A 13,559-nucleotide genomic window follows, 5' to 3' on the forward strand; every position below is an offset into this window, starting at 1 on the left:
GCATAAAATACATAGATCCAAACAAATGCTTAGTTAAATAAGCAAATTAAAAACAAAATAAATTGAGAATAAAATATGTAGACGTAAAAAAGTAGAAGAATAGAAATAGAAAAAAAAAAGGTGGAACACATTTATGCCTAAAATACTGATTAATCATGATTTGTTTATTTCTTTTATTAGTCCCCCCCCCCCTCCGAGAGCGAAAACTTTACCCGGGTCCGAGCGATGATTCCTCCTCCTCATCGCCTCAGCTGGGAGGAAGAGGAGGAGGAAGAAGAAGAGGAGGAGGAAGAAGAAGAGGAGGAGGAGGAGGAGGAGGAAGGGGAGTCTGGTGGCGGCGCGCCAAGCCGTGGAACAAGTGCGCCTCCCTTCCCCTGCCGCTGAGCGCATAGACTGTGCGGGCTTTGGGCTCGGCTCCGGTTAAAAGGGCCCCCGCAGCCCCCGGGGCCGAGCAGTCTGCGCGCCAGCCTCCGGTGGAGAACGTCGTCCGCACTCGACCGAGCAGCAGCAGCAGCAGCAGCAGCAGAAGAAGAAGAAAAAGAAGAAGAAGAAGGAGAAGAAGAGAGGGACCGCAGCGGGACGAGCCCATCCCTCCGGCCCGGGGAGGGGGGTCCCCACCTTTCGCGTCCGTCCGTCCGCCCGTCTATCCGCTCCACGCTCCGCACACACACGGAGAGGGGGGGTGGCTTTTTTTCCTTTTTTTTTTTTTTTTTTTTTTTTTGTGTTGCACCCCCCTTTTTTTCCCTCCTCCTTCTTCCACTTCAATAATTTTAATTTTTAATTTTTTCGATTTTTTTTTTTTTTTTTTTTTTGAACTCCCGGATCGAGACGCTGGAAGCAAACGGATTATCGGGGTGTTCATCTTGAGAGAGTGACCCACCACCACCGCCACCGCCGCCCCCTTCCCTCCCTCCCACGCACGTCACCCCACGCCACGCCATGCTGCTCCTGCCGGTGCTCCTGCTGCTGCTCGTGGCCCCGGGCCCGCACGGTTGCCGGTGCTCGTACGTGCCGTGCGAACCGTGCGACGACAAGGCGCTGTCCATGTGCCCGCCGATCCCCGGCGGCTGCCAGCTGGTCAAGGAGCCCGGATGCGGCTGCTGCTTGACGTGCGCGCTCGCGGAGGGCCACGCGTGCGGCGTGTACACCGGCACGTGCGCGCAGGGCCTGCGGTGCCGGCCGCGCAGCGGCGAGGAGAAGCCGCTGCACGCGCTCCTGCACGGGCGCGGCGTGTGCACCAACGAGAAGGGCTACAAGCCCGCGCACGCGCCGGCAGGTAAGACGCACGGAACCGATTGATTTTTCGAGACGATCGCGCGCATGCACGTTCACCCTCCTCCTCCCCTACATCCGCCGTGCCCGTGCGCCTCGCGCGTTTTGACAGATGGCCGCCGATTAACCTCGGCCACCAGCTTCTCAACAATGCGCGTGTGTGCACGTGCGTGTGTTGGCAAACACACATGGCGCGCGGGTTTGAAAAAGTGCGAGGGAAAGGAGAGAGACTTTCGCGCGCGGGCGGAGAAGGGAGGCCTGGGTCCGCACGTGCGCGCGCGCGCCCTCCTGTCAAAACCCGCACCTCCAAATATTTGGTTTCCCCGCACTTCCGGTTTGCGGTGAAGGGGATGCTGCTCGGCTCGAGATGGGACCGGAAGTGGGTTCCGGTACTGGTTCCGGTTCGGGTCCGGGTGCGGGCGGCGGTAACGGCGTATCGTTACGGTATTAACGGGAACGTGCGAGGCGCTGACGGCTCCGGTTTCGGATACTGGAACGGTAGCTCCGGTTCTCTTTCGGTTCTGCCACCGGAAGTCCCCACCGGTGGACCGGAAGCTCTGGCAGCCTCCTCACTCCCGCGGTAAGGTGTGTCGTTACCCGCTCCTCGTTACTTTAATAACCACGACTGCTGCTAGTGTGTGTGTGTGTGTGTGTGTGTGTGTGTGTGTGTGTGTGTGTGGAGAGGGAGTGCATTTTTGTGCGTGTGCGCGCGCCCCTGTTGATTCGGGTGGGGCCGTGTACGTGCAAATCGTTTTTAATTGTTATTGTGTGTGTGTGTGTGTGTTGACACCTCAGGCGATCTTTTTTTAGTCTACCTGTGCACGCGCACATGCACAGCTGCCGTGCAGAGGCGTCTTGAAGTGGGCGGGGCTAAACTCCATTGTTTTGTTTAGTTTCGGGGGTGTGGGGTATCACAGTGTCCTGATAAAGGGGCGGGTTTTGGGGTTCAGGGCGCCCTGAGCCCCCCCTCACCACCCACCCCCGGCCCCGCCCTGACACCCGGGTTTTGGATTACAGCCAACGCCACGCACCCGATCCAATGGCGCCGTTTAATAAATAAGCACCCCCCGCCGCCGCCGCCGCCATGGATCAATTTCAATCCAACGGTGAGTTGGACTTCACTCGGACCTGACACCACGCTCCGGCGCGCCGACGGCAACGCAGCCCCGGGACATTCATTAAACATTAGGAATCAATCATTCCCGATGTTTAGCGCAAAAGTTGTCGGGATAAGAGTTTTTTGAGAGAAAGGTGTGTGCGAGCGATGGCCGCCGCCACCGCCGCCCTAATCTCGGGGCCATATCACTTTCCTTCTTTATAATCCCACAATGTTATTCACTGGATTTGAACATCTGGGGCTAGCTAACTACTAGCTGGGTTTCTGGATTAAGTCATGTGACTTGTGGTGGTGGGGGGTTTAATCCCAGTTTTGCCTCATCAATTTAAAACGTCTCTATCGAACCGTCCCGTTGACGTGCCGTAATCCCACTTTAGCCTGAGTTTAATCTCAAGTTAAACCTGAACCCGAAGTTAAAAAACAAAGGTAATTACCCAGCCCGTCCAAGTGCCTAACTTTAATCCTGAGACTAATCCTGACCTCAGTTAATCTCTGCTTTCAATCCCACACTGGGCTGAAGCACCGAAGTGCCCAGCCTGAGCCCTTACTTTAATCCCGTCCTGAGCCCATCATCCAATCCCAGCCCCAACCCTCTGTTAACTTGACCCGACTGTCCGTCCCGAATGTGCGAACGCTGACATTTAATCTAATCCGGACGCAAACTGGGAACCCGGAGCAATCGAATCCAAGCGCGCCACCCCAGATCTCGATTTAATCCCGGTTCGAGCCCAGCCACCGACTCTAAAACTGATACTTAACAGTCGTCTGCTCGCCCCTCGGTTTAATCCTCGCCTGAGCATGGGATTAAATCCGGAGTCATGACCGAATTCTCAAGCCTTATCTGACCGCTGAGTCTTTAATTATGGGCTGGATTGAACCTCACCTGTGATCGAACCTGACTCAAATCCCAGTGTCAGCTCTTTTTTTGGGGCCGTAGTCCAGAGATCGCTTGTGTACTTGTATGCTCGTGCTCGCAGGGGCACGACTGCCCCTTTTTTGACCGGAGCATCTCTGCTCGGCTCTGACTTTCGGGGGGGCGAACAAACTGAAAGGGGGGGTTCTCTGACTCTGTTGGCCCCCAAGGAGCTGCTCAGACCCCGGGAACGCCGGCCAAAAGATATGACCTAACGGCGGCAGGCGCGGCGCTCAAAGGGCCCTATGTTCTACAAGGCCGGCCTCTGCCAAGAGACAAAAGGGGCCGGTTCCAGAGCCCCCGGGCGCTCGGCTGGCACGCAAGCGTAACCGCTGTGTGCCGCTTGTTAGCTTAGGAGCGTGAAACCGAATGCCTTTTGAACTCGCTTGGCTCCCGAGTCGTCGCCGCCACATTCGTCGGCGGTGTTACGCAGCTCAGGGAGCGTGCCGGGATCCGCTCCCCATCGAGCCCCTCTGCAGTACCCTCTTGATTTTTTTTCTTTCCTTTTGTTTTCGTGTCCGCCGTGAGCTGCGCGCGGGCGGCCCTCCGTGCCTGCCCCTCTAATGACAACCAGCCGCCATGTCTGCTCGCACGCTCACGCCGACGTGCCGTGGTCAGATGTGGCCCCGGCTCACGTGCGGGCCCCTCGGGGCGCGGCTTCCCCTCCGCCTCACCTTGAACATCCAAGACAGCTTAGCATGCGGCGGCTGATCTGTTGCAGGTGCCGCTGGCGGGGACGGCCGTCTGTTTTCCCGCCGGTGTATTTAGCACGAGGACCCGATGGAAATGAAGTCGTGCAAAACAAAACGCCGCGCCGGGAAACCGGCACATAATCCGCCATCTCTGCTGCGACATGGATACCGTTGATGGTTTGGATCCGCTAATGCCGTGTTTTGAAGCCTGGCCCGATGGCGGGGACCCGAGCCGCCGTTGGCAGGCGTGCGGCCGCTCTGGCGCCCTCCCCTGATTTCTCCCGGCGGTATTTGCACCGCTCGCAACGCCGCCGTCACACGCCCAGCCCTGCCGGTGGAAACAGCTGCGAAAGAAATGAGCGCAAATGGATTTTAAAGCCACTCTCCTCAAGCGCGGCAATGTTTCTTTTTCAGTCGATCGATTCTTTTGGTTTTTTTTTTTTTTGAAAATGGACCCGGAGGCGATCGGGGGCCACGGCGAGACGGGCCGAATTAGCAAATGGCGCGCGAGTAACACGGCAAGGATGAATGTCACTTTATGCGTTTCTTCTTTTCACGACTTCCTTTCTCTCCGCGCTTCTTCATCCAGGAGGAACGCTTTTAGCCCTCATCCACTGTAGTTTCAGTAGCACTGGAGTGTCGCCGCAGAAATACCCGACGAGACTTGGTGTAAACGTAAGAACTCGAGCGATGGAACGAAACACAAAAAGAAGAGACGCTGTGGCTAAAGAAGGGGCGGGGCTATAGCATTAGAATTCATCTGTGATTGGACAGCCCGCTTAGACACAGGTATCCTCAGCCATCGTACTTTTCGATGAGACTCGCTTTGGTCGTCGCAACCCGTCACATGTTTGCTAGCATGTGAACGTCGGCCGGGAAACGAGGGTCGACTCTACCTCTTGCCGCTCCTCCTTCAGATTCAACGCCGGCTGATCCAATCGCTCATCCGACCTCGAGTCCCGGACGGATGGAATTTCTGGAAGTGACGAGTTGGAATCCCCGGCATGAGTTTTAAAACAAGCGCGCATTCCTGGCCGTCACGTGGATCCGCCACTCGGGGACAATAAGCGCCACCTATTAGCTGCGAGCTAACGCCGGGGAAATGCTTTACGAGCGCCGTCAAAAGGCAGGTGTCAGCTGTTGGTCGTGGCGCTAAGGGGTCGTAAAGGATCTCATTCAAGTATAAGTAGCGCCCCCTTACGCTTCCCGCATGACCAGCTAGCCGTTCTCGACCAGAGCGGCGGAGCCTCGGCGCGCCACTTTTCGCCGCGCAGAATCCCCAGCGCCCTCCGGCGGGTCCTGTTTTTCACGTCGCTGCGATCCTCGAATTGTTCTGCCGCCTATTTTTACCCCCCCCCCCCCGGCCCTCCTCCTGCGCACGTTCAGAAAAGCAGGAAACTTTTTGATTGCTGTAAACAGTTTTTGGCGGCGCGCACAATACCGCGCCAAGGGTGACTTCCTGAAAAGCGATGGACTGAGACCTTGTGACGGGGTCCGGGGCAGCAAACAGGATACGAGGGTCGAGAAGTGATTACTGTACGCTGGCGGTCAGATCGGACCTGTCGTCCGAGCCTCTTTTTTCGTGCGGAGGCCGCAGCTTATTGGCTGCCGGGACGGAAACCGGCGCGGAGCGACATGCAAAACCCTTCCTGCCACAGGAGCTTCAGGGGTCACCGGGGCTGGCCTTCAAATATTAAGCAGCCGAGGCGGAGGGATGGTTTACTAGCGTGGCTCTCCAGACCAGGCAGGCCCCCGCCGGCTCATTTACCCCTGTAATTATCTTGTCTCACCCCCCCCCCCCCCCCCCAACACCCCCCCCCCCTCCCCTGCCGAGATTAAACAGCACCTCCCTCCGCTCCCTTCTTACATCTCCCCAAGATGTAATTTCAGACGCCTCGGCCGGCTTTTTTTTTTTTCCTCTTAGACGCCGGCGGTTGCGAACCCCCCGACGATGAGGGGGAACCTTTTTAGCGTCCGCGCTGAGTCGAAGTCGCAGTTTGTTTATTTATTTATTTATTTATTTTCATCTTAAATTTTCACCGATCCGGCTCGTCTTTTCACGCTTCCGCCGTAAGGGACACCGCGGTGTGATTGCCCCCGCGCCGGCGTTAAAATTTTAAAATCGGAGGCGTATCAGGTGCGCCTCCGGCGGCGACATGGCCTCGTCTTCCTCTTCCTCCTCTAATGACATCTTCAGGGAGAGAGGGAGCGAGAGAGAGAGAGATAGCGCCAGAGCTCGGCTGAATGGAAGGGAGTTGCATGACTCGGCCGGCTTGGCCGACGTCCAGCGCCTTGGCCGGGTTTCAGGAGTTAAACACAGACCCTCTAAACCTCCTTTTACAAGCGGGATACCTTGAACATGGAAAATCTGGTTTTCTGCGGCGGCCTCAAAGCGCCCACTTCAGTGCGGGTGAACCCGGGGGAGAGGAGTCAGACGCCGGCGGCCTCGCCAAAGATACACTCCGCATTAGCGCTGTCAGAACTCCTCAGGAGCGATGTCGGGCCGTAAACGCCGTCGTATTCGTCCGCGCGCGTTAGCGCCTCCGCTACATCTTAGCCCCTCAGCCCTCCGATGACGGCGTCTCTGAAAGGAAAGCCACCGGTGGCCCCCCTTCAGCGAACCCCGGGTCCGGCAAGCTCTCGGGCGTTATTGTCAGAATGCTAAGCTAGCTCCCAGCTGATGCAACTAGCGCTCGGCTGCGTCCGGAGGCGCCTCGATTTTTCCGACCAAAAACACAAAACAAAAAAGGAAAATTCCTGAGTCATTCCCTGCGGGGTTTATTAAACTCGGAATAGTTGATAGGCAGTACTTACAACGTTACACCGGTGACTCGGTATCCAATGGCTCCAGAGGAGTTGATACGACCCGTTTCAATTGTCTTTTTTCATATCGTTCAGCCGCCGGCTTGAAGTCCAAGGCGCCGAGCGTCTCTCCAGAAGCTCCGTCGCGCACCCCCCCGGAGCGTCTCCCCGCCAAATCTCGGAGAACTTATCGGGTTCCTGAGAAATTCCGCTCGGCGGGAATTATTCTGACCAGACATTGCGACTGGGGAGACTTAGATTTGTCAGATTCGCTCTCCGCCGATCGCCAGATGGTGGAAACCCGGTTGACGATGCCGTCCTTCGCGGTAATCTGTTTATGTACCTTCATCTGCGCTCAAGGAAAACGGAGACGTTCCCGTTGGGGCCTTGGCCGGGGCATTTTTCCGAAGTTGTGCACGCCAGTGTCTTTTGCGCTTCGTTAGCAAACCGTTTGAACGAATTTCCCCCCGAAAACCCGCAGGCTATTAATATATATTCACGTACGTTCGACGGTCTCCACGTGCACAACATTACAGGAGCGCTTGTTTGGAGTACTTTTATTTAAATTCAAGCGCCCGTTCGGCCAGGGGGGGGCGTATCCTGGTCACGAGTCGTGAGATTCATTTCGGCGGAGACGGCGCCCCAAAACACGCCGGCGTCGGCGGACACACGCTCACGGCGGTTCCTCCTCGCCCTACGACCTGCACGCTAAGCTAACCCTAACCCTAACCCAGCTGGGGGAACGAACAGGTCGCTAACATTCTTCTCTCGCTTCAGGGCGCCGAGGGCGGCTTCCCTCGGCGGGTAAATATAGCCGGGGTCGTCCGCTGGCACCGCCGCCCCGACCTGGCAGGGTCCCCACAATAACTCCACACTTATGGTACAGCTAAGCCTAACTGGAGCGGGAGCGGGGGGGCTAAAGGGGGCGCAGGGGGGCTTTTTGTGGCCTCAAAGCACCTCTGGTTGGGGGTCCTGGCTTAAGAGGCTGAGCTTTAAAGATAGAAGGGGGAGGGGAAGGATAAAGAACCTCAACCTGCAAAGGGGTACCTTCAGAGCTCGGGGGGGGGGTTATGCCCCACCACCCCTCAGAGTGTGTGTGTGTGTGTGTGTGTGTGTGTGCGGTGATTTAAAGTCGGCGTACCGACAGGATTTTTCCCCCGTTTGACATTTGAATCAATTTAATACCCCGAAGGTTTAGCCATCCAGATAATGTGTTTGCAGATTTTCCAGGCACGGAGTCGAGCACGAGGCCCTGCCAAAAGCGCGGAGGCCTCACATGCTGCCTGGCGTCCGTAAACACTCGCCACTTAGCGACGCCTGGCAACGCTAACGCTAACGGGCCATATGGGTTTTTAAACATCCCCTGTTCTTCTTCACGGGCGGCGATCGGCTGGATGTGGGTAAATTCTGGAGCATCTCTGACTGTGTGTGTGTGTGTGTGTGTGTGTGTGTGTGTGTGTGAGAACTGATGATGACTGAGGCCGTTCATCAGCTGTCGACCTGGCTTCGACCTCCTTACCTCCTCCTCCTCCTCCTCAAGGGAGATGCCGTTTGCCGGCCTCAGAAAAGTACCTGGCGCCTCGTCGGTGTTGGAACAGCGAGCGCAAACGCCCCTGGACGTCATTCCAGAGATTAGAAAATACGAACCCGCAACGTGCGAGACCGTCTGCACACCTCGCAAGCTGATGAGGACATTTGATCAAAAAAAAAAAAAAAAAAAAAAAAAACACAATGTGTTGTAGATATAAGAATACCGCACAGGTAATGTGTTGAATTGAATGTAAGCAGTTGCTCAATATTAGCATTTAAGCTAGTCATACTTTAGCAAACCAGTTTTCGTTGTGACTCTTTTGAGCCCTTCCCCGAAAATGTTGCGTATTTGCATACTTAGTGACCCCTCTAAGCCCGCCATGCATGACTGGCCCGCCCGCTCACGCCGCACAGGGCGATGTTAGCTAAGCGGCGCTTGGTAGCATGTTTCTCCGGAGCTGTAGGAAGGAGCCGCCCTGTTGTTCGTCAAACAACATGCAAAGTGGACCGCTCGCCTAAAGAGACGTGACGCGGAGATAAAGCGTAAACCTCGTGCGCGCTCCTCTTCACCGTCTCGTAATTAGCATCACGCGTCCGTATATTTCCTTTGAGGTTTTTTTCCACTTCCCGAAAACTTTGACGGGCAAATTGTTTTTTCCACGGAGCGGCGAAGCGTCAAGAGAAATAATCCGACGTCGGCCGCCCCTCACGTCCACGTAAAGCGATGCCTCGCTCAAAAGTCTGGATTGTTAGCGAAGCAGCGGGACTTTCCCCCGTTTGACATTTGAGTCAATTTCATGTCCCGAAGTTTAGAAAGACAGATAATCTGTTCGCAATGTTTCCAGGCCCGGGGAAACGTGATGCGGTTTCCCCATGGGTTGCCGAGGCCTCCGAAGCAGGGGCGCACCGGGTGCCCGACTCCCATTTATAGCATTCTACGGCGCTAACGCTAACAGACGGGCGTCGGAATATCATCCGTCTGCTCTTCCGCCCGTCGGTCCAGATAAACGACGACCTCCCGACCGACCCGATTTGCGCTTGTTTCCCCCCCAGATCGTGAGTCCAGGGAGCACGAGGACGCCCTGACCCCGGAGATCACGGAGGAGCTGCAGCCGGCGAAGGTCCCGCTCCTCACCAAAGACATTGTGAACAGCAAGAAAGTCCACGCCGTGCACAAGGAGCTGAAGAGGAAGCTGGGGAAGCAGCGCTCCATGAGCTCCACCATGGACTACTCCCCGCTGCCCATCGACAAGCACGAGCCGGAATTTGTGAGTATCCGGCGGGAAGACCGCCACGCCATCCGAAGAGAACGATTGGTTGCTAAGGCCGTGCTGGGGTTTGTTTTCCTGTAGGGTCCCTGCCGGAGGAAACTGGACGGAATAATCCAGGGCATGAAGGACACCTCTCGAGTCATGGCCCTGTCCTTGTACCTTCCCAACTGCGACAGGAAGGGCTTCTTCAAACGCAAGCAGGTGCGTGCGCTTCGTCCGGCAGCTTTGTGCAGGGAAGCCGGACGACAGCTGGAAAAAGCTGCCGCTTGAATTCTGCTTGACTTCCGCTGCACCGCATCGCCTACCGCTGATGTACAACATCGTAGCGCAGTTAGCACTCGGAAGATTTGAAAGTTAGCATAGTCCTCTTGCTCGGCTCACGTTACCTAGCTAAGGCCAAGTGGTCGCTTTGGCCACTGATCAACCTTTTTTCTTTAATAAGATTCGAGAATCAAAATGGGTAGTGGTTAGCATAGATTAGCCGTGGCTACCAGCAAGACGGTTGTTGGATTTCAGGACGCCCTTTCGTGTGGAGTCTCCATGTTCTCCACGTGTCTGCGTGGGGTTCTTCAGGGTTCTCCAGGTTCCTCCCGCAGTCCAAACACATGCAGAAGGTTCACTGGAGACCCCGAAGTGTCCAAACGCATGAATGAAGGGGTAAATAGCTGCATGTCTCCATATGTAGCCCGTATGGGTAAACCATGGCTCTCGGCCTATAACATCTTGGCTCCAGCATGGATGCCATCCCGAGTGCAGGATAAGCGGTATAGATAATGAATGAATGAATGAATGAATGAATGAAAGAAAATCGGCTAAAACAGCAAATTAGCGGTGCATTCATGCTAGGGACAGGGCGTGTGGCACACTATGGACTCTGTCTTTTGTAAGTCACTTTGGATAAAAGCGTCTGCCGAATGACTGCACCGTATTGTCTGTCCCACGACAACTCTGACCGAAAACCCGTTTCCTGTTTCCCGTCCCGCAGTGCAAGCCGTCCCGCGGCCGCAAGCGGGGCATCTGCTGGTGCGTGGACAAATACGGCGTCCAGCTGCCGGGGACGGACTACAGCGGCGGGGACATTCAGTGCAAAGACCTGGAGAGCAGCAACAACAACGAGTAACCGACGGAGCAGGAGGGAGGACCGCCGTCGAACCCCGACCCAAACCCCCCCGACACCACCACCACCACCACCCCCGACGACCACCTGACCCCCCCGGCCCCCCGACACTTCCCTCTCCAAACCCGCGCCTGTACGCTCGGCTCTCACGTCAAAGATCCTCGAATAGGAAATCGAGAAACGGATGGAAAAGAAGACGCCCGTGTCATTATTTGAATTATTGCGATTCTTATTATTCCTACGATCAGTTAGTATCACGTTTATTTTTCTCTTGTTGACCAAGCACTCATCTACGACTGAGGGGGAAGGAAAGACTCCACTCCACCCCTTGACTCTTTGCTCGCCAAACCTTACGACCCTTGACCGACTTATATACATCTATACATATATATATATATATATATGTATATATATATATATATAGACATATATTTTTATATAACTGGGGATTTTAGGTGCAACATTTTGTTTGGTATCGTCGACGTAACATGGAATCAGCAGGACCGAGAACGGGAACGCGGTCGGCATGTGTAACCAAGCGAGCCCTAGTACTAGTACTACTACTACTACTACTACCACAAAGAGTACTCCCAATGAGCTTTTCCCTTTGCGCGGGCCGACCCTCTTTGTTTTTCCGCCGACAGCGAGAGCGAGCGGACGGTCCGGGGTGACATAGCAAGCCGGATTGCGCCGACTGTGCCTGTTTAGAAACCGACGCCGCCACCGTTGCGCGCAGGGCGCCGCAGAGCTAAGATGGCACGGGACTCATGGCCGCGGCTAGCCGTTATTTGTTTTTTTTCCCTTCGGGTAGCGGGGGAGGCGATGGTGGGACTTTTGATTTTTTTTTTTTTTGATTTCGCGGGGGGGAATCGGACCGGCCGAGTCGCCTGGGATTCGGCTGCGTGACGTGTCGTTTTTTTTCGTTTTGTTTGTTTTTAAATTTGCCTTCAGTGAAGTACAGACCGCCCACTTTTGAGCCATGTTCCTTTACCGAGTGGTTTCCCCTCAGTACTGCTACTTCAAGTGTAACCGCGGTGTATTACTTTGAAATATAGTCGTTGAATGTTTTTGTTTTATTGCGGAGACAAAGATTGACAAGTTGAGGGTGCCGGGAGGGGGCGGAGTCGCACCTCGGCTCCGGTTTCATCCGGTCAACGAGTCGTTGGTTTAAGTTTTCCCGTTTTCGGAACCGTGCGCTAATCTTGAGACGTTCGGGGTGAACCCCTTCCCGATATCACTGCCGGTCGCCATCTTCGTAGTCCCTTCTGGGGGGGTGTCACTCGGGAATGGGCCGACGTGGCGGCCGTTCCTTAGGCGAAAGAAGCGAAGCGCTACTTTCCTCAAAGGGCCGGCGCAAAGATTTCTCCGAACCGGCAACCCCTGGATGGGGACGTGACCCCTATCCGCGGGGTCTTGGCAGAAACCGCCCTTCCGGCTGATGGTCTCTCTCGCTGATTTGAGGTGTTAGCCGTTAGCCTGCGGGCTAAAGGCACCGCGACGCCCTCCGCAGTCCTAACGGAGGTTGAAGACTCACACCTGGTTCCACTCACGTTGACGGGGGCGCCAGATGAAAACTCGCACCCCAGATCTCCAACACGCTCCGGGCAAGTTCTCGCCGAGATCGTTTATGCAAAGCTCTTCTTCGTCTTCTTCTCTGTGCGAGTCACAGTGCCTTCATACGCAAAACACTCGCCACGGTGACATGGACACCGAGGGGGGGGGAGGGGCGTGCCGGAAACCGTCGCCTGAAGACCTCCCTCCTCTCGCTCCCTTGACGACTAATAAGCTACAACCGTTCCCTTTTTGTTTTGAGTCTTTGTGATGCCAATGTTTGCCGGAGAGGGGGAGTCCAAAGGATGACAGGAGGTTGGAACGGAAAGAAAAGACTAGAAAAGAAGCGCACAACCCCCCCACCCCCACCCCCACCCCCTGCCCCCCGCCCCCGACACCACCACCCTCCGCCCCCCAGGGCTTCCTGTCGGGGAATCCATCTTCAAGGCTCCTCGGCCCGACCACGACCACTTCCAAATGGGGGAAAAAAAAAAGAAAAAAAAAAAAAAAAAAAGCAGCTTGCACTTATTTCCAATACTCACCTATCGATTACGGATCAGCCACGGCTTCCCTGGACGTGGTGTCGATGGAGTCTGGGACGTAAACAAACAAACAAACGGACGGATTTCGAAAGAAAAAAAAAACGATCGGAAGCTAAACGTCGGCTTCTCTCTCGCTGGCCTTTTTTCCGGAAAGGGCGGCGCTTCGAGGTCCCGCGTGGATGGGGGGGGGGGGGTTCACCGATTGCATGATGTTATTTACATGTAGACAGTTTTCGGGGGGCTCGGGCGGGGGCGAGGAGCACGGCGGGGAGGAGGCGCAGAACTCTGTATCTGGGCGAAGTTGGGCGGGGCTGGCGAAAAAGAAAAAAAAAATCCAAATTTGTCAAGAAATTCAGCATTTGCATTTTTTTTTTGTGAATTTTTAAACCTATTTTTTTGGCATTTGAACCCCCTCCAAAAAAAATGTAATATACTGTTTAACAACTCAAAAATAATTTTTTTTAACTAGATTTGTTACTACAAATTCTTGCATAAAAATTTGATTAATTTTTAGTTTATTTTTTTGTTCATTTTTCTGTTTGGGGCTGAGCTACGCCCCTCCAGGCTTCGCCCTTCAGACATCGGTTCTAACTGATCAATAAGCCAATAAATAACGGCAGCGCGGATGGGATGTTTTTCTGCATTGCCATGGTTTCTCCTGCTCCGTCTCCCCCCTCGGACTCCTTTTGTATTTTGGTTTAATGTCAGATTCGCACCTTGGTAGTCCAGCCGGTAGCAGCAGCTCCTCCTTC

The 13,559-nt window shown here is 55.0% G+C and overlaps 1 protein-coding gene across 1 annotated transcript; it reads left to right on the forward strand.

The window, feature by feature from the left end:
• Positions 1 to 687: 687 nt before the first annotated feature.
• Positions 688 to 12,800, forward strand: igfbp5b (insulin-like growth factor binding protein 5b). Its single transcript, XM_086145397.1, has 4 exons — positions 688 to 1,276; positions 9,380 to 9,594; positions 9,679 to 9,798; positions 10,583 to 12,800. Exons 1-4 carry the CDS (start codon positions 940 to 942, stop codon positions 10,715 to 10,717), a joined length of 807 nt encoding a protein of 268 aa, XP_086001523.1. The 5' UTR covers positions 688 to 939; the 3' UTR covers positions 10,718 to 12,800.
• Positions 12,801 to 13,559: the final 759 nt, after the last annotated feature.

Source organism: Fistularia commersonii, chromosome 4 (genome assembly GCF_037954325.1).
Source record: "Fistularia commersonii isolate RoL2024-O1a breed Wild chromosome 4, RoL_Fcom_v1.0, whole genome shotgun sequence".
Classification (NCBI taxonomy): Eukaryota; Metazoa; Chordata; class Actinopteri; order Syngnathiformes; family Fistulariidae; genus Fistularia; species Fistularia commersonii.